At 46.1% G+C, this 23,999-nt stretch overlaps 10 protein-coding genes across 10 annotated transcripts, besides 1 other annotated feature; 2 read left to right on the forward strand and 8 right to left on the reverse strand.

The window, feature by feature from the left end:
• Positions 1–148: 148 nt before the first annotated feature.
• Positions 149–1,723, reverse strand: TSTA_081140 (uncharacterized protein; the record flags this gene model as incomplete). The annotated part of the gene is made up of 5 exons (XM_002477799.1): positions 149–252; positions 321–395; positions 447–653; positions 701–1,117; positions 1,201–1,723. 5 exons carry the CDS (start codon positions 1,721–1,723, stop codon positions 149–151), a joined length of 1,326 nt encoding a protein of 441 aa, XP_002477844.1.
• Positions 1,724–2,804: 1,081 nt separating this feature from the next.
• On the reverse strand, positions 2,805–3,902 carry TSTA_081150 (uncharacterized protein; the record flags this gene model as incomplete). The annotated part of the gene is made up of 3 exons (XM_002477800.1): positions 2,805–2,986; positions 3,040–3,480; positions 3,533–3,902. 3 exons carry the CDS (start codon positions 3,900–3,902, stop codon positions 2,805–2,807), a joined length of 993 nt encoding a protein of 330 aa, XP_002477845.1.
• Positions 3,903–4,789: 887 nt separating this feature from the next.
• Positions 4,790–6,420, reverse strand: TSTA_081160 (sarcosine oxidase, putative; the record flags this gene model as incomplete). Its single annotated transcript, XM_002477801.1, has 7 exons — positions 4,790–4,976; positions 5,033–5,341; positions 5,397–5,503; positions 5,558–5,717; positions 5,771–5,880; positions 5,930–6,088; positions 6,139–6,420. 7 exons carry the CDS (start codon positions 6,418–6,420, stop codon positions 4,790–4,792), a joined length of 1,314 nt encoding a protein of 437 aa, XP_002477846.1.
• A 1,117-nt stretch (positions 6,421–7,537) lies between these two features.
• TSTA_081170 (uncharacterized protein) lies at positions 7,538–8,656 on the reverse strand (the record flags this gene model as incomplete). The annotated part of the gene is made up of 2 exons (XM_002477802.1): positions 7,538–8,207; positions 8,310–8,656. 2 exons carry the CDS (start codon positions 8,654–8,656, stop codon positions 7,538–7,540), a joined length of 1,017 nt encoding a protein of 338 aa, XP_002477847.1.
• Positions 7,634–9,439: a mobile genetic element.
• A 321-nt stretch (positions 9,440–9,760) lies between these two features.
• TSTA_081180 (uncharacterized protein) lies at positions 9,761–11,822 on the reverse strand (the record flags this gene model as incomplete). The annotated part of the gene is made up of 4 exons (XM_002477803.1): positions 9,761–9,966; positions 10,130–11,201; positions 11,345–11,483; positions 11,560–11,822. 4 exons carry the CDS (start codon positions 11,820–11,822, stop codon positions 9,761–9,763), a joined length of 1,680 nt encoding a protein of 559 aa, XP_002477848.1.
• A 642-nt stretch (positions 11,823–12,464) lies between these two features.
• Positions 12,465–12,746, reverse strand: TSTA_081190 (uncharacterized protein; the record flags this gene model as incomplete). Its single annotated transcript, XM_002477804.1, has 2 exons — positions 12,465–12,575; positions 12,678–12,746. 2 exons carry the CDS (start codon positions 12,744–12,746, stop codon positions 12,465–12,467), a joined length of 180 nt encoding a protein of 59 aa, XP_002477849.1.
• A 548-nt stretch (positions 12,747–13,294) lies between these two features.
• Positions 13,295–15,263, forward strand: TSTA_081200 (uncharacterized protein; the record flags this gene model as incomplete). The annotated part of the gene is made up of 10 exons (XM_002477805.1): positions 13,295–13,526; positions 13,581–13,658; positions 13,729–13,853; positions 13,911–14,074; positions 14,122–14,205; positions 14,261–14,437; positions 14,490–14,573; positions 14,628–14,911; positions 14,964–15,066; positions 15,125–15,263. The coding sequence occupies 10 exons, from the start codon at positions 13,295–13,297 to the stop codon at positions 15,261–15,263; spliced, it is 1,470 nt and encodes a 489-aa protein (XP_002477850.1).
• An 842-nt stretch (positions 15,264–16,105) lies between these two features.
• TSTA_081210 (esterase, putative) lies at positions 16,106–17,709 on the forward strand (the record flags this gene model as incomplete). Its single annotated transcript, XM_002477806.1, has 5 exons — positions 16,106–16,529; positions 16,632–17,066; positions 17,122–17,199; positions 17,296–17,586; positions 17,642–17,709. 5 exons carry the CDS (start codon positions 16,106–16,108, stop codon positions 17,707–17,709), a joined length of 1,296 nt encoding a protein of 431 aa, XP_002477851.1.
• Positions 17,710–17,930: 221 nt separating this feature from the next.
• TSTA_081220 (siderophore iron transporter, putative) lies at positions 17,931–20,024 on the reverse strand (the record flags this gene model as incomplete). The annotated part of the gene is made up of 7 exons (XM_002477807.1): positions 17,931–18,447; positions 18,511–18,633; positions 18,698–18,950; positions 19,015–19,363; positions 19,428–19,480; positions 19,559–19,776; positions 19,843–20,024. 7 exons carry the CDS (start codon positions 20,022–20,024, stop codon positions 17,931–17,933), a joined length of 1,695 nt encoding a protein of 564 aa, XP_002477852.1.
• Positions 20,025–20,904: 880 nt separating this feature from the next.
• Positions 20,905–22,496, reverse strand: TSTA_081230 (transmembrane transporter, putative; the record flags this gene model as incomplete). Its single annotated transcript, XM_002477808.1, has 3 exons — positions 20,905–21,186; positions 21,261–22,030; positions 22,127–22,496. 3 exons carry the CDS (start codon positions 22,494–22,496, stop codon positions 20,905–20,907), a joined length of 1,422 nt encoding a protein of 473 aa, XP_002477853.1.
• Between the last annotated feature and the right edge of the window lie 1,503 nt (positions 22,497–23,999).

Here is a 23,999-nt window from a genome sequence, read left to right on the forward strand (position 1 = left end):
TTTCGTTTGACTACTTTTCACAAGCAAAGCGGTGGCGTTTGACATTTGTTCTTAGTATCTTTTCCTTATTTGACAGGTGATGGGCACAGTAGATTTCAATACGATATGACTGTTGCCTAATCTTGAGTAGTTATTTACCATGGGTCCATCAAAGGCGTAACAAAGAGTTATGCTGGTAGGCATATACGTATACCACGTTGGCTACGCTTAGTTCTGATCCATAAAATAAACATTCGGATTCCGGCAGCCCAACTAGACGTCCGGTATGAGGGCAGTGTCAGGTGAAGACAAAGTGTCCACGATGCTCGAGACAGGCCAACCTGTCTTTCCTCCCCAGATTTTTAATTCGATTATTACCTCCGCGCTCATTCCATGGTCTCGTAGCCATGGGCCACCTGTGGGTATACAGTCAGATGATAGATCAAACGACTCCAATAGAGACTTACAAAAAGCTATCGGTCCGAATGCATTGACCCAAACAGGAGCGGAATCACTTGACAACGCAAGAGAACACGCCTCAGTCGCATGATATTTCAATCTATGATGTAGGACTCTATAGTCCTCCACGCGCTGTAGTATGTTGGACGGTTTAGCTGTAGGTTCTGCTAGCCACAAGATGCTCATTGCCGTATGATAGTAATGAAGGCTTGAAGCTTGGCTTGTCAGTAGAAAGGAGAAAAAAGGCATCCTGGCTGCGTACCGTGCCAGTCCCCGAGAGTCCATACGGACGAGAATCTACTCTGCTTCTTCAGACCAGGCGTCCTTATCGGTTCAAACGACGGTGGAAGAGACTCCCTCCACTTCTGTACCTGGCTTTTCAGTACATTCCATTCGAATAGATCCATGGAGGACAAGTCCTCGCGAAGGCATCGGTTAATGACCTTGCCGAGAAGGAATGTGATATAATTCGCGAAATCTGAGTCATTTGAAGGTGTCTGAGGAAGGCTCCATGTGGATAAATCGATCATTAGATCTCGCTGCTTAATCAGAGATACCGTAATATCTTCCCGCAAATAGTTCCAAAATCCAGCACTGAAAAGGTCCGTCGAGAGTTCGATATGGTGGTTAACTACCAAAGAATAGCAACCCTGAAGGTGGTTCTGGGAGCCAAAATCCTCTAGGATAAGCCAGCAAGTAATTTTTTGGTTAGAAACTGACTGATGCAAGAGAGGAGTTCACAATATCATGGAAGATACATACGTGATATGATCTCATAGGAGCGAAGTAGGCAGATAGCAGCAAGTGTCTCCTCATTTGACAGACTGTCCAAGTTCTTAGTGACAGATATCAGCCTCTGCACACAGTCTAGATGATAAAACTCGGCAAAATTGTGAGACTCGAAGTTGGGAGCAGTATGAGATAGGTTGGCAGCTGAAAAGGCGAGAATGGCACTGAGCAATAGGGGATTCCGTCGAGCTCGAGCAGGAATCACATCTTTGAAGTGCCGATTACCATCATTGAGATCATACCACCCAGCTAAATCCCGAATATAGTGGCGGAATACCTGCGCAACTTGTGGATCTTGTAAGGCCTGTTCGGGATCCTGAGTTGATATATACTCCTCCCGATGTTCAGCAACTAGGGCTGGAGGGCTAATTAGGCGCTCAGAGACCCTTGGTGAGCCAACATCGCAGATCCATTGGCACTGTCGGTCTTTTCGCTGGCAGTTGGTGCAGATTGGCCGGTTTCCGTCGCCTTTTCGAATACCGAAACAAGTCAGCATCAACACTAAACGTTAGATTCACGTAGAGTGTACATTTAATTCTGTGTGACCGGCATTGCTGGCTGCGTGTTATCAGGTCAGCTAATGATCCAATTCATTTAACAAGGAGAATCCGCAGTGGCGACTGTAAAAAGAGGTATGAAAGAGAGTCAAAACGCGGGGCTAATCACAGAATCGGAGCAAATTACCATCCTAACGTCAAACAGCGAGAGATGCCAAATCAGCAAAGCAGTCAAACCACACAAAACAAGGGGAAAGGAGGACGGACGATTGAAATTGATTGGCCGCGGCATTGAAACATTTTGCGAACCAAAATCTAGCAGTAATTAATGTCGAGACGACAGCAGCAGCACAGAGCACGATCTTGGCAACTTCCAGTGTGTTTATCTATCTGATCACTGAGTAGGTAGAGTTTAGCGATTGCACATCCCGGAAGACAGGTGTGTCTCACCGCCCAACCCCATTATTTTTAACTTAGGTACACCCTCCAGAGTGCTTTGGTCAGCCTAATTTTATGAAACGCTGGCCAGCTTCATTTGTGACAGCGAATAAACCTTGGAAGGAATATGCTGAAAACGAGCCCAGCCCTAGCGTGTCGCGAGTGATATGACATTGAAGAATATGTTAGTGAAAGATATATATCTTCGGACACAGGTCCTATAATGCTTAATTAGAATTACCTACATATGTAGGAACTTAGAAACCTTGCGAGGTAGATCACTGAGCTCTCAAAATCACAAGAATACCGCAGGACATTCCAGATAAGATAGAATAATAAGAGAAAGGCCATCCACATCATTACTAGGTCCTACATTTTTGGCAGTGCATTTCACATGACGATGTTTGATCAATTTAGATATCGCCACATTCTATCCGTGGATATGGTGATTTTTGGAAGTATCAGAATGACCAATAGGTTGCATTATTCAGGAATAAAAAGCAAACAAAATCAGTCATTTATCACTTCAGGTCCCCATCTGTATGGGTATACGACCTGGAAACTGACAAATATCAAGGTCTATCTACGTATATGCATCAAGGTTCAGATATCCTCGCACCCTAGTAATATTTATTTTCCGTTTCAAGAACTTTGGTTGAAATCATATGCATTGCCGAAGCCACGATTCAAGTAACGCGACATAGCTTCCGACTCACTGACCCAGTTCACCGGAACATCGAGATCGCTTTGGTTTTCAATGGTTGGTTTCAGATCATCCGCCAACTCCAGCTTCATAGCGTTACGGTACCACGGGGCAAAATGAACTGCGCACATATTAGCATTGTCTTCATATCCGTATGTGCCAGGAATGACCAACTCATAGCCAGCATTACTCGTGGTATCTCAGTTTGGTTCCCTATCCCAGCGTGCCAGAGCCGCAAATCTCTGACAACGAGAGAACCCCTTGGCACAACAGGCTGGCAGGGAGGTCCGGTTGCCCGGCGCTTTTCAAGTTCTTCTATACGAACCCGCCCGCTTGCTCGCTCACCATGTTTTCCTTCTTGCACATGAAGTCCAGTGTCCGTATGGGTCCCTAGCCAAATTTCAGTTGAACCATTTTCAGGGCTCATAGTAATCAGAGGAACATTGATCACGTATGCGAACGGGTGATCGGGGTGAGCAAAATCTGCATCCGAATGAACTGGCTGCGACATAGGCGGATGGTCTGCGGTTGGTGGCATCGCAGTGTTTCCGGAACAGAATGTCCATTTTGGTCGTGGACCCAATGCTGTCGAAGTGATCTGGGTTGCAATAGGATCTCAATATGCCGTTAGCGAAAGAGAAAATTATTCCTTTATGGGTTGAATTACTCATGAAGATCCTTGTATCAAAATATTTCTTGACTGGAGGAGCATCTTGCTGAATATTTCCAGGATTGTAGTTGTATGGACTATCTCTTTTCCTCGCCTGGAGAGTATAAGCGTCCTGTACCATTTTCTCGTTCAGCCGATCGAGACAATCGTGCAGTATAGCATTCTCAATAACAACTAGCCCATCTCGGTGGAGGCTATGCATGGCAATCTCCAGATTCTGATCGGAAAGTCGTGCATTTCGAATTTCACGTTCCGACGGACGGATCGACGTTGGATAACCTGTTAACTTACCGAGCTGCATGGATAGATTTCGTACTTGACAAGAGTTCCTGGTCGGCATTGGCACTCTGGTAGCAATTTTATCCATGGTGGTCGGAATCTAGCCACGTTTCACGACAAGCATAGTAGACACAAGCGTCGATGGATGCTGGGCCTTCTCTGCGTAAATCAAGGACGACTGTGCGGCATTTTATAGTTACAGACTCCATGCTCTCTGTCCTCGTCTTGACCTTCAATGATTCAGTAAGAAGCTCTCTTCTAGCAGAACATGGCCGGCCACACCACGATGTGGGTCGTCTTTTGCCTTTCGCCTTTCGCCTTTCGCCTTTCGTGTTTCCCTGCAGAACGGTCAGCCCCAAGTGAAAGTCGCGAAGACATGGTGCAAGCGAGCCCCCAATGAAAAGGGAATGATTATATCAGGAGATGAGATAGACTTCACGCGTAATTTTATACGTGGAAAATCCTTACACTAAAGGTTTTAGTGTTTTATAAAATCTGGCCATCAACATGCCTGGCGTTGGATTTATCGGGGGTTTTTTGCCCTCAATCTCGTGGAATGGATAAAAACTAGATGATGCTCTAATTTCTCAATTGAAGGCTTCCATCTCTTCTTGGCAAAGTTGTGCTGTTTCTAACACGGAATTGTCCTCTATGATGAAGAATCGAAACCCCTCGCATTATTACGTGTTTCTTACAGATTGGTAGGCCAGCCGGGCCTCACTGTGCTGTGCACTTCACCAATAATATCTAACACCTGGTTAGTGTATACGACGTAAAGAAGATAAACACACTCTAATTGGAGACGCTCTAATATGATCACATAAAAAGATTACAGACCTCTCGAGACTCCTGTCTCGCAATTGAGAGTCTATGCAGCAAGGCTTGCTAATTATCCGCTTGCTAATTGCCGCAATGTACAATAAGTCTCTATCAATAGTGCCATGTTGTGCGATAAATGCATATGTGTAGATTCGCTTATAGCTTCGCGTCGTGCTTCCAGCCAGGCATTTCAGAAAGGTCCTTTGCCGGGGCACTGCGTCTGGACTTGAGGGCATCGCCGCCCGGTCGCCATCTCCACTCTTGTGCTAGTTCCTGGGATAGAGATCCTTCAATCAACTCAACAATGTGCTTGCCGATACTTGGTAGGAGCTTGAAGGTATGACTGTAGAAGACCAATTAGGAGGAGCGAATAACAATATGAGATGTCAGACTACGTACCCGCTATCACCCGTAGCGAGGATAAAATTCTTCCACCGGGGATGTTCGCAAATCAACAAGTTGGCATCAGCTGTGTCCGTGCACCAGCACATAGACCGGTTAAAGAGCTCTTTATTCTTGAATCGAGGCATAAACCTAGCGATGGCTTTGCGGATGGTTGCCTCAGAGGCGTCAGGGTACGTATCTGTTGGATATTTGGCGTGTGATCGAGGTACGGAGATGAGCTTGGGGGATGGAGCACCGTAGGGTTGGTGCTCCTTGAAGTGGGAGAAGCCGGGAAATTCGTCGCAGACTTTGATTACTCCATATCTTGAGGTACAATTAGCACATATGCTGTTCTTCCTTGGAAGGGTCAGAGGCTTACTCGTTGGGCTCGAAGAAAAATCCGTATTCGCCGTCATATACAACAGGTATGTCTTTGTACTCAGCGGCTTCTTGGGGTGTGAGTTGAATATGTGCAAATACCCAGGCCTTGGTGTAGAATTAGTTCTAAGGTTCTTATTTTCTCACCCCTGATTGACTGACCTTTGAAACACACTGATTTTCCAAATCGACTAACGTCGGACTCCAAGCACCAGTCGCCAGAACCACCGTGTCGGCGTAGTATTTAGTTCCATCTACCGTCTCCACGCCATTGCATGTCGTGCCATCAGCAGCGAAGAGAGGACGTTTGAAAGTTCCGACGCTAGATTCTTGTTAGTGAAAATGGCATAACCTATGATATTTCTAGCCACGTACTCGCCAAATCCGAACTTAACCCCACGCTTCTTTAGAAACTCACCGATCGCGTTAATGGCCTTAGCTGCAGCAAGCCACCCTCCGTCGGCGCAAAATATCCCTTTCCATCCCTGATACTAGTCAGCTACCTACAGTCATATTTCGATAGGTATAAAATACCTTAATTTGTTCTTTGGTAAATTGTGGCACCTTTGCTAGAATCTCATCTTCACTTTCTAACCAAATATTCATCTTCTCAAGGCCGACTCCCGCATCAACAAGGGACTGGTATTTCCGTCGGAGGTTTGCGATACCCTCGTTGGAAGAAGAAGAGTCTATCTAAATTATTCTCAGCGTGAGATTATAGCAGAGACTATTTGATGCCGTACCATGCCAACATTATGATAGAAAGGCTTGAACAATTCGTCGTTCTTCCACATATCCAGCGCCTCTAGTGAAAGTTGTAGATCGAGCTTATTCCGTAACCGGACGCTCATTATCTTGTTCAGATCATAGCCTGCTGACTGTGCCGAGGGAATTGGATATACGTCAAGTACGGTGATGTTTGAGGGCGTATATCCCGAGCGGATGAGGTGTAGTGCTGTGGAGGAGCCCATTGTGCCGCCACCACCCACAACGACGATCTTGGTGTTTGGACGCGAGGCGGCCATTTTTATGGTCTGTATGTGATTATTTGCTGTAAATTGAAATAAGTTGGAAAGAAAAGGCAAGAAAAAGAGCAAGACGTATATAATAGGTCAAAATTGGTTAAGAGAGACGCCGTGAGTCAGCAACAACCGTAAGAAAATAATCGAATACCATTACTTTTTCGTTCCGCAGATAAAGCTAGGTATATCTGGAAGATAATGACAAGAGAACCTGAATTTATGAAGCTGCGGATCATGATAGATGATAACCAAGGCTGGTATCCACTATCATGCCATCCAATTTCTCGCTTGGACCTTCCATCGCCTCGGATAATCCCCCCGAGCTCGCCAAAGTCTTTAGTACTCCACTGACCTTGGTTAGGGCTAGGCTACTGGATGCCGGAATCGGGAGAGAAGAGCAAGCTTGGCGGTCCCACGATAGATACGTACTAGCTTTGCAATCTTTCCAACAGGTTAGCTAAGGGCTGGGTTACTAAACCCCGAAGAAACCCCAGCCGCTCGGACAACACTTATTGCTCAATGCTCTCACGACAATCCACTCGTGGATTGTGAAACATTCGCACACTAGCGGGACATTCTGTTCTTTTCGCCTGGACCTTCTTCCATCGAGTCAAAGAACCCGGGGTCATGGCTCGCAGTTGGAAAACGTGGAGAATGATCCACCAGAAGATAAGATTACTGTAGGAATCCGGAGAGAAGTTAGTGTTGGTTTAGCTATACTCCGTATCACTAAGCATAGAGTAGGGAGCAAGGGCGGTCCAACTGCCCTAGGTGGTGAGCCTGCTTATAAGCACAAATATCTGATATTATAATGACTGACTGAACGAAAGGAGGGGGTAGCGGGGGTGCCGTAGTGGCTATATAGAAGGTTGCTGCGTACGCGCTAGGGATATAGTAAATTAGTAATCCCGCTTCCGTACATATGCGTTAGTTCTGCATCCGGGGTGCAGAAGCGCCGAATCGTGGGATTGATATTCCGACACTGGCAACTCTCTAAAAGAATGGAAAGAAAGGGAATATCAATGAATGACGTACAATCTGGTGCAGTAAACAAGTGTAGTAATATGAAATAGGAAAAGAAAGGAAGGAGTAGTACAAATCAGGGTCTCCGGCCATGCGGCTACTGTTTTGGAGATTCCAATGGTGTAGCAAACTGTACAGCCTTTGGTTCGGGGTTGCGGTTCGGTGATGGCCTCTCAACCCAGCCATTAACGTCAATACAGAGCTTGTTTATATCAATAAGCTCTTGTAAAGCGCGACAGGGCTTACTCTTGGTCATGGCATCTGCCAGATTGCTGTTGCCATTAATCCATCTCACTTCCGTGATTTCCTGTCGTTTGTATGATTGACGGAGGCATATGAGGTCAATCATGAGATGTTTTTCCCAGGTCGTACCGAGCTTGACAAGGCATTCGTAGAGACTCTTTGAATTGGTGCAAAGGACTAGCGGGAGCGGCTCCGTGAGATGCAGCAATTGTGTGAGGGTTAATTTGATTGCTGCGGCCGCATTAAATCCATTGGCCATACCGTACATCTCCGAAGCAAGTACGCTTCGGGTGATCCTCTTGCACTTGGTGGAAGACCAATGTACGATATTCGCGTTATTTTGTGCGTCGGCGAGTACAATAACGTGGCCAATTTGTGAAGAGGAGTCCTTGTTGTTGGCAAACAAAGCATCAACGAATACGTACAGTTTTGCAGTCCGTAGGTCGATCTTGACGAACTGTAGCCCGCGGGTGGAGTTGTCAATCTGCCATTGGAGTCGCTTATTGAGTGCCTTTATATCCTCTCTATCCGGTCGTACAGCTTATGCTGCGAAGGATAAATCGAATGAGGCCTCAGGTTGGGAAACAGAAGCAATATATGCACCAAGGGCTTGCTGAGCGACATACTGCTCATGCGGAGATGCGTTTTTGCGAACCTTGCCACGGGAGCTGATTATATCCGCATGTTGTTCTTGTACGAGTCGTATATTCTTATAGGTGCGTTCCTGGGTAAGAGTAATACCCTGGGCAGTCTCTGTAATAATTGCACCATTGAATTGTAGTGGCTTTTCACTTGTGAGCAGTTCGTGGGGCTTGCAAAGGATATTCACACGCTGTATTTGCTCTTCCTCGTGTCCAGCAAAGGCTTTATTGGCAGCAATAAGAGTGTCATCAGTTTGTATGCCGATAATACTAAATCCTTGCTCCGGATTGCGGCAATGAAGAAGGCATGTATCATAGGTGGAGGTCTCCATGTTAAGGTGCTTCACGTGGTGTTTATGATATGTATGGAACCAGTGGTTGCCTACTTTAGGAATTCCATATAGTGATCGTACAACCTTCAAGAATTCACAGCTGGGGAAGTATTGACGCAATTCAGGTGGGATCTAAATATAGAAATCACGGTTAAGGCGCGTTGTCGACTGTATATAGGCTTGTATGACGTCGCAGATCTAAAATTGTACATTATCTTTGCTTATTCCGATACAGAGAATCAATCGTTGGCTAGAGCGCTGGATCGTAGGTGACTGCGTGAGAACGAATTCTTTGTCCTTGTCGTTGTACGCTTGTACAACGAGGCGTGATTTCTTGTACACTTTGTTGGTACCTTTATTCTTGACGTCGTTAATAAATCTAAAGCTATAGATGCGGGCCTCTAGGGGGATGTCCTCTTAATTGATAGCTTTGAATACGCCTCTTTCCAGTAGTCCAGCAACTTCTTTGCGGCGCGATTCGTCGAATTGGCCATTGCCCACTATTTAGAGAAATAGTTTGGTAATTTACTATAGATACGCGATATCGTCTTGGTATCAGGACAGTAGATGGTGCTCATGTTAGGGGCGTGGTAGTTGTGCTTTGGCATTATCTGGTTTGTATGGTGGTATTACAACTCTAGGTACAGGTGGAATCACAACCTTTGGTGGGAGTATAATTGATGAATCCGCAGGTGGAGCTTCCTCTATAGCTGGGGCTTCCTCCGTAGCTGGGGCTTCCTCTGGGGGTGGCTGTTCTTTGTCCTGTTGCTCTAAATTGTTGTCTTTATAGTATAGCTTTATAACAGTTGATCTGAACTTTGTAGGTCCATTAGGGAGATTAACCATATACATTTCTCTGTCGATTGATATGAGCTTGTACGGTCCTTTCCACTTGCTGGAGTATCCTGTTCCACCTTCGCACTATATAAGCACGTCCGAGTTGAGTGGGAGCTGGTGCACGAGTGTAGACAACGGTCTGTTGCGGGTGTTGAGCACGTTGTTGATCTGGTGTATAATATGAAGCCTGCGTACTTCAGTCATTGCTTTCTTGACTGCAGCAGCACATTGAGCTATCGTAGGTGTGGGAGGACTGTAATCCATCATTCAGGGATACACTCTGAAGATAAGAAGTGTAGGGACATAGCTGTCTGGACCTGCGGTGTCATTAACAGCTTTGACAGCCATTTGAAGCGCCATTTCTAGTGCGAGCTCTGGCACTTCTTCTGAAATGATCTTGTATGAACGATATAGTACAGCATGGTAGCGTTCAACAGTGCTAATTGACCAATGAGCTTCAACAGGAACGCTGACTATAATCGTACTAACAGATGAGGTAAGCTGCGTGAATTCCTTACTCATAAAGTTTTTTTCTTGCATTGGTAACAATGAAATCTGGGGGGCTAAGGTATGTATCAATCTATAGCATTTATAGCGCGTCCTATGTCACTTTTGCGGATATGCTTGGAAGCCAACATGTGGCATTGAAGCGCGTTACTTTGTCCACAATATGGAGCACTGGCTTGCCATTGATATACATTATATCCACAATAATTGAATGATTAAATTCGATGTTGTCCCGTAACGTAAAGTGGAATTGACCTGGTGATTTTCCATGGGTTTGATAATGGTGGCAGAATTTGTTGATCCTCTCAATTACTTTAGGGTGCGTGTCGTAGCCTGCGCGTAGTAGGGTTTTGTGTAGTCGTCCTACGGAGGGGTGTCCAAATCGACGGTGCAGTCGGCGTAGTTCTCTGTCTGTAAGGAAGCATTGATCCTCATTGAAGGATTGAGTAATATATAAGGCGAGAGAGTAATCCCATATAAGGAATGGGTGGCCGAACCTTCGTACGACTGGTGCAGTCAGGTACAGTTCATGGCGAACGAGGAGGTCCTTCGTATTATCGTAGTACACCTTGAGGCGGTCAAGGTCCTTGATAGAGAGTAGAAATAGTGTCATGGCCTCAACGATGTGAAATCGTACATTGCCAATTGGGGTATCCAGATCAATCAAACCTAGTGATTGTAGTGCTTCACCAGCACCGAATCGTATCGTTACAGATCCCGCAGTTGACGTGTCCATTATACAACCCCTGGCAACTTTCCGATATGCGAGGTATTGCGCGTATCCAGCAGTAGAGAATGTTGCGGCACCAGTATCAATAAGTAGGCCGATAAAGTTGTTAGACGAATATCGATCCTCTGCAAGAAATGCGTATTCAGGTATAGTGAGGTGGTGTGAACTTGGTGCGGTCTGTACGTCGGCTTCATCCTCGTTGTCCAGTGTAGGCTTCTCTGTATATTCTTGATGGTTGCCTAGCAAGCATGAGAGATAATGAGCTGCAGAGCGGTTAGCAAGTTCACTTGCTATCAAGGGTGCGAATCCTTTGTAATCTAGATTTGCTACGGTGAAGTATCCTGTAGCTGTCTTTTGGCTATCGCTTGTACGATCTGGAAGGTCGTACTGGACTGGTATGTCAACCTCTGCAAGGTACGCCTCAAGCTGGGTATTATGGTCCTTTGGCGTGCCTTCGTGCTCCAATATAAACTTGTCAAAAGTGGTGTTGTATCAGGCTCTCGCTGCGGCTTGTTCCTCGTCTATATGATTGGTTGACCAGCAATTAGGCTTCTTGCATACAAAGCATGTTTTTGAAGCTTCATTCTGGCGGCGTGATGAGCAGCTAGGATGACGTAAGTAGCTGCGTCCTTGGGAGTGTCTTCGTCTATATGGTGAACGACCTTGGTGCGGTGAACATGACAGTTGACGCATATTGTAGTGTCAGTCTGTAAAGTTGATACCATAGGCGCCGTTTTGTTGTCGTCATTCGTACTGCCTTATACTTGACTGGAGATCTTGGATCAGGCCTGGCACCGTAGGTGCGGGTTTTGACGTGGCCCAATCGCACCCTGGGTGCGTGCTTGTCGCTTCAATTAGCTTCATATGCCAGTACATCTGGTTTTGAAGCTTGTCCGGTAGGCAGTAAAATAGATCCTGTAGCTCTGTGATCATAAGATTGAGGCATTCCGATATTGATTTCCCTGGATTGCTGCAAATTATATTATCAAGTGATATAGCGGACCATTCGCTTTGGGCGGTTCGCTTGTGTTTGGGTGTCTCAAAATGAGCTTTGATCTCAAGCGCTGGGTCCTTGCTTTGTGCGATCCACATGTCAATATTATCCTAGTAGTACGCTAATGCTAGGTCCTTGAGCATGTGCGGTATTGCTTCTCTATATGACTTGGGGGTAGCAGGTAGTCCACTTTGATGGCAGTAACCATAGAAAATTCTTGCCTTTCTCTAGAATGAATCTTTGAGGCCTTTATACTGTAGTTCGGGTGTATTAGCGTAGCACTTGCCAACATTCGCAATTGCCTGAGTAATTGTATATTGCGACAGTTGCTGTACGGTCAATGCAGTATATATTTCTTGTTCCTGCGGTTCTGGGGTGCCTTATTGTTGTGTTATAGGTCCTCCAGTCGTACGTGACGTGGGTGCTGATGTAAAAGGGGTTCTAGATCTGGTTACCTGGTACAGTGTCCCTAGGTCTGCGTTCGCGTTGAGCGCCGGGTCTAGGGCAGATCTTGATCTTGTTATTCATCCTGTATAGGTTCCGGGTTGCGGCGTAGGAGTATCCGGGTCTGTACATACATGAGTCTCAGGTTCAGGGACTGTTGTAGTAGTTCCTTGTAGTGGGGAATTAGCAGCGATTGTAGCTGCGAATCTGGTTTTGATATCTAGGGATCCAAAGCTCCTGCCCTTTCGGAGGTGTGCAATAACTTCTATTTTGGTCCATTGGTGCGGTATTTGTAACTACGCGGCGTCGTATACGTTCTGTGCGACTAGGTGCTCATTCGTCTCGTCCACGTACACGCTGTGGCTCTTAAGTAGCACAATAAGCTTCGCAAGCCGTAATACAGATACCTTTTTGAGGTTATCTAAAGTCCATTCACCAAAGTCTTGTGTGAACATTGCCCACAGGATGGCGTCATTTCCTTCGCGGTATTCAGTTAATTTGCCATCGACGTAGGTGTCCAACTGAGTGCGGTTCTTGCCCTCTGGTTCGAAGCCATTCAGATCGGGGTTTGGGGCCATTGTCGGTTGATATATGAGGTCGTATATATCGAGGATTCGAAGTACGAGTGAACGTCTCGAAGGGTAAAGAGGTTCGGGTTTTTGGCTCAAATCAGGAGTCTGATCTGCGGCCACTGATCAGTGTTGGTTTAGCTATACTCCGTATCACTAAGCATAGAGTAGGGAGCAAGGGCGGTCCAACTGCCCTAGGTGGTGAGCCTGCTTATAAGCACAAATATCTGATATTATAATGACTGACTGAACGAAAGGAGGGGGTAGCGGGGGTGCCGTAGTGGCTATATAGAAGGTTGCTGCGTACGCGCTAGGGATATAGTAAATTAGTAATCCCGCTTCCGTACATATGCGTTGGTTCTGCATCCGGGGTGCAGAAGCGCCGAATCGTGGGATTGATATTCCGACAGTTAGATAGGCGAATATCGGCTGAATAATGGCTTTTGATGCTATGTCTATCATTCATCAAAATTATAAATACCATGGAGTGTCTCGCCCTTTTCTGGTCAATTCTCTAAGTGCCCCAGAGACGCCGTATTGCTTCGTGATTGTTCAAAATGGCCGACGTTAATACCGACAAGAAGATCCCCGTCCCTGATTTCCAGGATGACTCTTTCCCTGTCTACCAGCAAGATACTTTGAGCGTTGGGGCAACTCATGAGGTTAATATGGAGGAATACAGAGCGACTGTTCCCCTGTGGAAGAGGGTATGGCAGCACAGTTTGACGCAAATGATACTTTTGAGTATTCAGGCTTTCTGCGGACCCGCCATGTCTGACGCGATTACTGGTGCGTTGTAGACATTTCTTACTAGAACGTGCAACTGACTTTTCCTGCTGTCAGGGCTCGGTGGTGGTGGTCTTGCGACCCCGAAGGTGTCCAACATTTCAACCGCAATCAGATACGCCATGATTGCTATCGGTATGTGGTTTCCCCTGAATTATCCCACTTCTATTGTTTCTGTGTACTGACAAGGCATTTTACAAAACAGTTTGTTTGATGGGCGGTCCCCTGGTGAATAAGATCGGTGTTAAATGGGCCCTGGTTCTTGGCTCTCTGTCATTCCCTATTCAGGGGTCCGCATACTACTGTAATAGCAAGTTCGGAAACCAGTGGGTAGGTGTATCTGGCTTCTCATGCCAAGTGCGGTATTTGACTAATATCTTCGCCCAGTATCTCATCCTGAGCGGTGCTATCAGCGGTGTTGGCACAGCTTGCTGGTATGTTGCCGAGGCTGGTGCCATCATGACTCTCGCACCCTCCGGCGCCCGTGGAAAGTATCTGGCCCTATGGATTGTCTCTCGAAACCTAGGACAGCTTGTTGGAGGTGCAATCAAGTGAGTGATCAAACAATAAGCATGGAACTAAGCTAATTGCCTTGAAGCATGTCGAAGAATCACCATCCTGGGGCTGAGGGCGGAATCACTCCTGATACTTATATCGCCTTTGTCATTATTGAATGTCTTGCGTAAGTATACTCGGATTACATAGAAAAAGACAATTAGGCTAATCACAGTTTGCAGGCTGCCGTTTGCGCTGTTGATCAGCCCCTTTGAAAAGGTTGTTCGGTCTGACGGCACAAAAATTCACATGGCCGAAGCGCTTTCTACAAAACAGGAGTTCAAGCGTATCTTGAAAACTGTCACCTCAAGTCTTATTGTTCTGTCCTCGATCTGGGCTTTCTGGTCTTTCTTTTATTCGTAAGTGTCACTCACTATATCCTAGATGGTACAGCATTAACCCGTTTTACAGTGGCAGCTGGAGCACGTACCTCGGTGTATACTTTTCTGTTCGGGTTCGCGCCCTCTCATCGCTCATCTCGCCTTTCTTCTGCATGTTAGTACAACCTTTCCTCCCACTGTTACTCTCGTTAACTTGATTTCCTTCTAGTATTGGATGCTTTGCTCTTGGATTTATCCTCGATATGAAGAACCTTAGTCAACGTCGCCGTGCTCAGATTGGTCTCTATACGGTTGCCATTCTCAACGTCGGTGTCTATATATGGTCTATTATCATGCAGGTCAAATTTAATAGACATAACCCGGGGAAAATTGACTGGAGCGATCATTTGTATGCCTCGGCGTTCCTACCATATTTCTTCGTCCAGACGACAGGCCCCATGTCCCAGTCCTATATGTACTGGCTTCTTTCGTCATTTGCAACAGATGCGCAGGGTAAGCATCTCATTTCTAATTTGAGGATTCAAAACTACTCTAACAATGTTAGAAAACGTCCGTAACGGCGCTGTGTTCAGATGTATCGAAGCTGTCGGCCAGGCGGTGGCCTACGGTATGAACACCCAGACGAAGAGTAGTCCGCTAATTGGATTGTAAGCATTCCTTATCCTCGGAGTTTGCTGCTGCTGAGATGGCTAACCGATACCCTAGCTGCGTTACATTCGGTCTGCTTGGTGCTTCTATGTTACCAATGATTATGCTTGTGAATACCACACCAGACCGTATTCCAGCTGATGTTATTGCCGAAGCGCAGGACACCGCTCGCCAGAAAATTGAGGGTACAGCTTGATTTTCTCTGTATAGTTCCTTCCATTCCCGATTTGCACATCGCATTCTCTAGAGATCATGTGTGCATACCTAAATAGCTATTATACTTAATACTATGGAAGTTTCTATACATTTTTCTTAGCGACATGATTACATTCGAAGGTATTAAATATACGCAGAAGTAAATCATTGCGTATGGAGACCTAAAAACCTAGCTAGACAAGTACTCTACTTGAGCCCTTAGATTGAATAAAATCCTCTCACAAATCAACACTCTTAACGTCAATTTTGGCCACGATTTTTACGATTACTACTCACTATATATCCACTCAGAACTCATGTTCTAGCTGAAAGCTTACGTGTCGGTGTGCAAAAATGTATAATTGTATATAGAGCTTAGTTGTAGGGCCCTAGGCGCAGTACAGGCTGCTAGATAGACTCCGGGCCTAACACACATTGTGCCCCGCAATTAGCGGCTTCCGGGTCCCGAGGTTTACTTGGAGTTCGTTGATAATATGCCTTCTTAGGTGAATATTGGCAGTATAAGTTCTTATTGGTTGATATTGTGTGTGCCCGATTGTAATTTTCATAACTTCATTTGCTCGGTGTGAGTGCAAATTCAGTAGCCGACTGCGTAGCTACTGTTTCATTAGCCGAGCCATCAAGCATCCCCACGTTCGGAATGTATTCCGGACATTCTAGGGTATGTTCTTCGGTTGAACCCCGGGACCTTTCCCCCTATTTTTCCCCTCTTTGCTCCATATCCGTAGTCGGTTTCACACAATGGGATGCACTATATTAAGGCAATACTCCAACTTAATATAGAGAAAGGGAAAGTACCTCGAGGAACAAATAACAAGAAAAATGGCCACTCTACAACTTCCTGGAGATATCCAAGCATCGCTTCGTCGACTCCTCGATAACACGACCTCGTCCACCAAAGACCCGGTTGCGGGACTCGTATACTGCGCAGTCAATCGCGATGGCGATCTAATATTTAACCACGCGTCGGGCTCGCGGAGTTACTCGTCCCCAAGCAAGACCGAAAACAATCCTATGACACTCGACACTATATTCTGGATGGCTTCCTGCACGAAAATGATCACAGGAATTGCATGCATGCAGCTTGTTGAACAAGGAAAATTGGCACTGGATGATGTGGAAATGGTGGGGCGTATTGCACCAGAATTGAAAGCGGTTAAAGTGCTGGAAGGGGATTTGCAGACTGGATTTCGGCTCATTGAGAAACAGCGAGGGATTACCTTAAGGATGTTATTGACTCATACTGGTAATAAAGAACTCTTTTCCTAGTTTTCCAATCCTCAATTGTCTTCATCAATTGGGCAATATTCTCTGTAGTTGGATTTTTTGAGGGTTAATAATTGATCAGCCGGCTTCGGATATCCCTTCAACAATGCGCGTCTACGAGATTATACCCAGAACTCGAACTGTATCGAATTCGGTGGCGACAGGAAGGGCCTTGTCAGTCTACCTCTTGTCAACCAACCAGGAGTTAAATATGAATATGGAATTAATATCGACTGGGCTGGGATCCTCGTCGAGCGTGTCAGCAATGCCTCTCTCGACGAATACTTTCAAAAATACATATTCCAGCCACTGGGCATCAGGGACATTGGTTTCTTTCCCAACGAGGAAATGAAGACCCGACTGGTGTCTATGCATCGCCGAGAGCCGGATGGCTCGTTGCATGTGGTTGGCCATGTGTATCAATTCCCGCTTTCGGAGAGGAAAAATCCCGAAATGCCTGAGGACAGGTTTTGTTCCGGTGGAGGAGGATGTTTTGGGACGATGGTCGACTATTGCAGTACAAACATTTTCTTGATCACCCATCCACTAGAATAGATACTAACAAAGTAAAGAAATTATTGCGGCCCTCTTGAACAATGGCATTTACGCCAAAACGAATACTCCAATCCTCAAACCGGACACTGTTGACGGTAAGCTCACATCTTGATCTACTTACCAAAATTTTTGAAGGATAGTAGGAACTACCGAAGGGTGGTAAGAAAGCTCTCATGCTAATACGCGAAAAGAGATGTACAAAGATCATATTCCCCATTGCCCCCGACGTCCCAACTTGCCATCCCAGACCATCAGTCCTCTCATCACCAAAAGCAACCCCTTACGGCCTCTCGCAAACCCTGTAGAGGACGAAAAGAAAACGGAAGGGTACGGGCTTACATTTGCACTCAGCCACCAGGCCAAAAATACGGGTAGAAAGTCTGGAAGTGCTTCATGGTCTGGGCTTCCAAATCTCTATTGGTTTGCAGATCGAGAGACTGGGGTCGGGGCTATCATTGGAAGTCAGATTATGCCACACGGCGGTAAGTTGTTGTGTTTCATGGGAAGAGGAAGATGAAATCACTAATGATTATGCAGACACTCCGGTGCTGGATGTTAATGACGAGGTGGAGAAGTTGTTGTATATGGGTTTGAAAAGAACTTGATATTTAGAGAATAATCCTCGGATCCGAACTAAAAACAATTGGGTAGCAAGCATAACCCTCGTTGGAAGGAGGTGCATCAGACCTTTCCTGCTAGAGATAAAGCATGTATATAAGACACGCCCCTAATAACCCTAATCCTCCAGCACTAGCCCGGCTATAAGGTTATAGGATGGGGATAACAGTGATTTTTCAAACTTGCCATTACTGAACGCTACTGTATCTCAAGATCGGCGCCAGATAAAAACACCCACAAAAGCGAAAGCGAGCATTGAAGTCCCCGATATGGTGAGCAGTCTCTGAATAGCCGAATACGCCTCATCGATTGCTTCACGTTCAACTGATCCCACATGGTAATGTAATACTGCGTAAATAGAATCTGCGAAACGCTTTGCTTTTGGTTTAAGGTCTTCAGGCAATCGACGATATAGTTCTCCAGGAAGAAGATTTGTCCAGATGCCACCAGATATGGACTGGCCAATCACGATGCCAATTTTCGAAGACATGACAGAAAGTGCAAACAGGAACGCGGTACTCTGGTCTGCCTTCGAGTCCATGAGGGCAATATATTCGGTAATGTTCAAGACGCCGGCACCAATGGCCATGAATACCTGGCACATCACGACATACCCGATATTCGTGTATGAGTGGCGGAATTTGATCATCAGACCACTTCCGAGAGCCGATAGTACCAAGGCTGCAAGTGACATTGGCTTATAGTGTGGCGTATAGAGAAGGAGACTTGGTAAGGGATCAACATCAGTATAGGTTTCAAGGATAGTGAAGGTATGGGAGGGTTAGTACAGTCCAGCAAGAATAGAACCAACTGCGATACCATCCCAGTGTATATTAGCGATATAACCAGAGTTCGCGATACTCTGCGCATGGACAATTTGCAAATACGCTCTGAAATATGGATCCCAACAACTAATACCCTGTAAGTCATCGAACAGACTGCAACCCCAGTGCTGTAAAGACGCGGGAAACTCACTAATTACTGAGACTCATTGCAAAAGAGAGAATGCAGGTTCCAAGAATATTGCGGTTCCTGAGACAGTGGAAAGGAAGAAAGGACTTTGGAGTGAAGACCCTCTCCCAGATGGTAAGTGCGACCAAAAGGAAGAAACCGAGAACAATCATTACTAGGATGGATGCCGAAGTCCAGCCGTTCTCTTGCTTGGCTGCTAAAGTCCAGGGAATGAAGAACAATGTCAATCCAGAACAGAAGAGAATCACACCGATCACTTTGAGATTCTCAAAGTCAATTAACATGTATTGATAACAGGGGCTAAATGGGCATAAACATACTATCGATCTGAACGCAAAATCCCTTGACAGCATCGAACCACGGCCGACGGTTCGGGGGTGGTCGTTCCGAAGACGATACTTGCTTCCAGGCTTTCTTCCTATGGTATCGAATGACCAACCAAACTGGTAAGCACAACACAAAGCCCACAATGAGCAGTACAGCGAACGCCCAGCGGAAGGTACTATCCGTCTCGAATCTCTGCGCATAGGCGGCTCCTGCAAATGATCCTGCAATGGAGTGTAGAGTCGTGATACTTAGCACTATACCCCGGTGCTTCTTATCTGTCAACTCGGCGATAAAGACGGTGATTACGTATGTAATGCCGTGGAACCCGACTTGGTATAGAATCTAGCGTGAGTCGAATGAGTTAGAATATTGTTATGATTTGGAGTGATGTGAAGAGAGCAAATACCTTCGCAGCAGCGTAAGTGGCGATGTTTTTGCAAACAGCAACCATGAGCAAACCTAGACAATTATCAGTTCACAAATTGTCGACAACTATTGAAATTGATACCTTTATATAGAGGCGGATGGCAGACTAACCTAGCGTATTAAGGAACGTCATAATCAAAAATCCAATGTCGAGACCCCAGATATCAATGATCTTCGATAGAGGGATGTCGATAACACCACTGACGATATAGGCTGCCTGAGACAGTGCCGGACTGCTGGATAAATTTCCAAATATACTGATGATATACGTGGCTAAGGTGTTCGAAGCCTGCTCTTGGACGGATATCCATTGTAAAAGCGCCAGTATCCTGTATTGTAAGTCAGAACCTCAAGGCTAGAAAGACGGATTGAGACATGAAGTTTGTGTTGGTTACCAGAAGTAAGTTACGAGAAGTAGGGTCATGGACCACTTTTGCAAGGGTTTGATCTCTTCATCATAAATATCAGGATCCGCATCTGTCCTCTCCGTCCGCTGAGAGTGAGGGTCAAGCCCTGCATCCATTGATACTGAGACATCAGGAATCGACTTGGATTCAGGAAAGAGAATCTGCTTCATTTTGCTGGGCTATGTGGCGATAGTAAAGGATAATTTAAAATCCAATGAAGGAGATGATTTAGACCGCAGCATACGGTATGCACGGAGAGGGAAAAGCCGTTATATATAATCTTATCTGATTGAAATTTCCGATCGTCGCACACAATCAATCTAATCTGATCCGAGATTATCTCCGAGATACCGAGCTTAATCAATTTTTTCTCCGTGCAACCAATAACTAGGCCAGCCTTGACATAGATCAGCAAATCAAGTGGAGCTATCTCCGACGTAGTATGCTTTGCTCGAAAAAGGGTCCGAAGGTCCTTGTTTCAAACTCACTTCCTAGAGACAAGTTATGAAGCCGGAAAAGAACGTAGCTATATTGTTCATGAAAGAACGAGGAGTAGAACACTGGCTGTTCCACACCCTTCTGGAAGTTATACAGTAGTAACCATCATATAGATAGTGCCTCTTCCAAGGTCACTCTAGTGAAGTCTGCACAGTGCGAGCTGAGTGCATAACGGGTAAACGGAAAGTGGATACAGCATGCATGTCAAACCTCATATGGCTAGGGTATAAAGAAATGTGAACCATTGCCTCCACTGGCTCTCGTATTGGAGTGGCATGACTATGCAGAGTATACTTCTGAAAAGCGAAGTATCACCTTTACGGGCTTTAACGGTGTTCAAGGAGCTACTATGTAGTGAAAATAGAATTTTTAGTTCTGGGAGGACTTTGTCTCGCGCAGGTCTGGAGGATAGAAGATTAGAGATAGCTTGAATAATTCCAGGTGTGTACTATAGGGTTCTCTAAACAGTTTAAGTCAGACTTTTCAAGTCAGGTGGAGCTCATATAAGGTTATGTGTATGTGTCTCAGGCGCCACCAACAACACGAGGTACCTCAAAGAGTGAAGCGGAAGCGAGGATCGTCGTCACCCATGTTGTTCAGGACGCTCTCGCCCAACCGTAGACGATCATCATGTTTTCCCTTCCCGCGCCTCTTGTTTTCCACAATCAGACCAATGGCCAATATCGTCGACATAACACCGCTGAACAGCAGCATTGCCAGAGAAACGCCGTAGCCGACAAAGTATCGAGGTGCTTGAGTGGACACGAAGATGTTGCTCGCAATGATACCCCCAATGTTACCAATTCCCACCTGGATGGCCAAGCCTATGGCCCGCTTGTAATGACCGAAGAGATTATTAGCCAGCCAGACAATAGTGAGGGGCTGGACGATGTAGCAGCCGCGGTCACGAAGAAGACGGCCATATAGCGAGCGTGCGGATTCAGGCCGCCGTGAAGAGGACCCTGACAGAGGAGAATGATGTAGCCAATGCTGGCGAAGATGACGCCGAACATGATAAACCCGTGCCGATGTTTCAAGCGATCAGTCGCGATCGAAACGGCGAGAGTTACGACGGAAGCGACAACCCAGATGGGAATGCTGTGAATCTGAGCCTCGATCCCAGAGTAGCCCAGAGACGCAACGATACTTGGGATAAAGAGAGCGGTAGCGTAACCTGACACAGTAATACCAATGTAAACCATGCTACCAACAGCGAGTTTCCAATCGGTCAAGATTCGCTTCCACGCAGCTCTATCAAGTCGATTCATCTGAGCACCGCCACCGGCATCTGCCAGCTGTATCTGGTGTAGAACTTCCTTCTCCTCGGTTGTCAAGAATTTGGCGTCCTCGGGCCAGTCCGCGATAAGAAACTTGGCTGGAATAGACGCAGCAATGGAAAGTAAACCCTCAATGATGAAGATCCACCGCCAGCCAGAGTATCCGCTCAGTCCGTGCATGTGGAAGAGAGCATACGCAAGGAGACCACCAAAGGCGCCTGCAACGAGACCAGCGACCCAAAATAATGAAAACCGCTTCTGGAAATCATGACGCCTGTAGTACATTGACATGAGGTAGGCACATCCTGGCACAAATCCTGCCTCAAAAACGCCGAGGAAGAATCGGCAAGCAATCAGACCCCCTCTGTTCTTCACGAATCCCTGGCACATACACGCGACGCCTGCACCCAGTTACCAGCTGTTTTAGAAGAGTCATAGTGTGGTATTGAATAGACGAAAGAAGGAACATGAAAAAGAAAGGAGTGGGCCTGGCTTACCCCAGAGGAATGTAATTACGCTAATCCATGTTGACGGACGGACTTTCTTGAGCACGATATTGCTAGGAATGTCAAAAAGAATATAAGGGACAAAGAAAACTTGAAGCGCAATGTTGAGGCCATTTCCACCGAGCTTCAGTTCCGGAATGATCCCTAACACTGCGACATTGCCTAAGTTGATGCGATCCAAGAAGCCGAAAGCAAAGATGATCCAAAGGGGCGCCATCAGATGAAGATCTATCTTGCGCATGATCTTCTTGATCAAAGCTGCATCCACGGCTACAGGTCGTGCATCTTCGATGTCATTGTTAGATTTGATTTCTTGCTCAGGCAACTTATCGTTCGATCGCGTGGAGGCTGGTGCGGACATCTTGGGGCTGGTTACTCAGACCGGCTTGCCATTAATCAGACGAGGAGCCGGGAAATCAGACAAATACACGTCATACAACTATTCTCATTGAATAGCCAGAGATGCCGTGATCAGGACTTGAAGGGCAGAAAAAAAAGGATTCATGAGATGCGGGCTCCAAATGAAAAATCGTGAAAATTCAGAGAGCAAGAGGTGAATCATTTCTTGACCTAATCAATTAATTCTTAGCTTATTAAATTACTTTAATAAAGTAATATATGCAATGCCACCAGAGGACAGTAGTACAACGCATTGTAAGGCGGGCTAGTACCGAATGGGGTACTCCGTACATTTTGTACTTAACCTGGAGGCCCAGCCAGGGCCCAGGTGCGAAGCGAAGAGCTAGGTTTATTAGAGGGAAACTGACGCGGTGAAAGGAGGTCAGGAAGGGCATCTAATTTAGAGTTGCAGGAAACCTTTCTTACTCCGGTTTCCTGTGCGGCGCAGGAGCGAAGGAGAGGGGCCATTGTGTAGATATTGTGAACAACGATAGAACGGCACCTGCACGATCCTACTGTAGGTGATTTCGAACTAACCACCGCATAACGTCACCTAGGTACTTAAAGCGAGTTGAGGAGATGGCAAGTTGCAATGCCGTATATGCAGAGCTTATATCTTGAATGTTCTGGCTTATCTACCCTTCCCATTGTGGTTCGAAAATCAGTCCAAGTGAAATTCGAGAGAAGCCACAGGTTTTAGCTTCTAGATTTATGGAAGAGGCATTAACATTGCCTGTGCGTCTTACTATGTTAGATGGGAGGCCGTATGAATCCTTGCAGTAGCTCACTCTGTGCCGCAACTAGGGTTTTTAGGGTCTGTGATAGCTACGTAGCATCCAACCAAGCGCGACTTCAAGACAAAACCGGGGTTGAATATCCCTGCCCCCCTGTCAATAGTCACACATCAACCACCGCGGAACAAAGAAACGATGAGCTTTAGGGGCAAATCATACCAAACAGCGTATCGGCAATAGACCCTTGAATATGTACTAAATATCCATCCCTGTGGGTGCACTAAGGTGCATATACGTACGTACGAAGCACTTGAGTCAATCTCAATAGGTGATTCTTCGGTTCTGTGTTCTCTTGTGTCTATCTGTCTTAGTGAGGCCCCGACGCGGTCTATATAGTCCTTGCTTGACGAGGTCACGTGTAAGCCATACGTGACCTCTCCTTGCTGCATACCAGTGCCAGGCATCTCGATTGCACGAAGCAACCAACAATCCCTGAACTAGCTGCACACCCAATTCGCTGACTTTCGAAGGTAGGTCCCCTCTTCCGAAGAATTATCGTTCCATAGGCAGTGTTGCATTCAACTTATATTAAACAACTATGGAACACAAATGTTTTTAGATTGGGGTTTGTGGGTGGCGTGGAGCTTTGGACACTTTCACCAAAGCCAGGTAGATGATTTATATGCATGCCCAGCTCCAATGGGATACATGTAAACTGCTTGCTCCCAAAT

This window comes from Talaromyces stipitatus, genomic scaffold (assembly GCF_000003125.1).
Source record: "Talaromyces stipitatus ATCC 10500 scf_1105507295527 genomic scaffold, whole genome shotgun sequence".
NCBI lineage: Eukaryota > Fungi > Ascomycota > Eurotiomycetes > Eurotiales > Trichocomaceae > Talaromyces > Talaromyces stipitatus.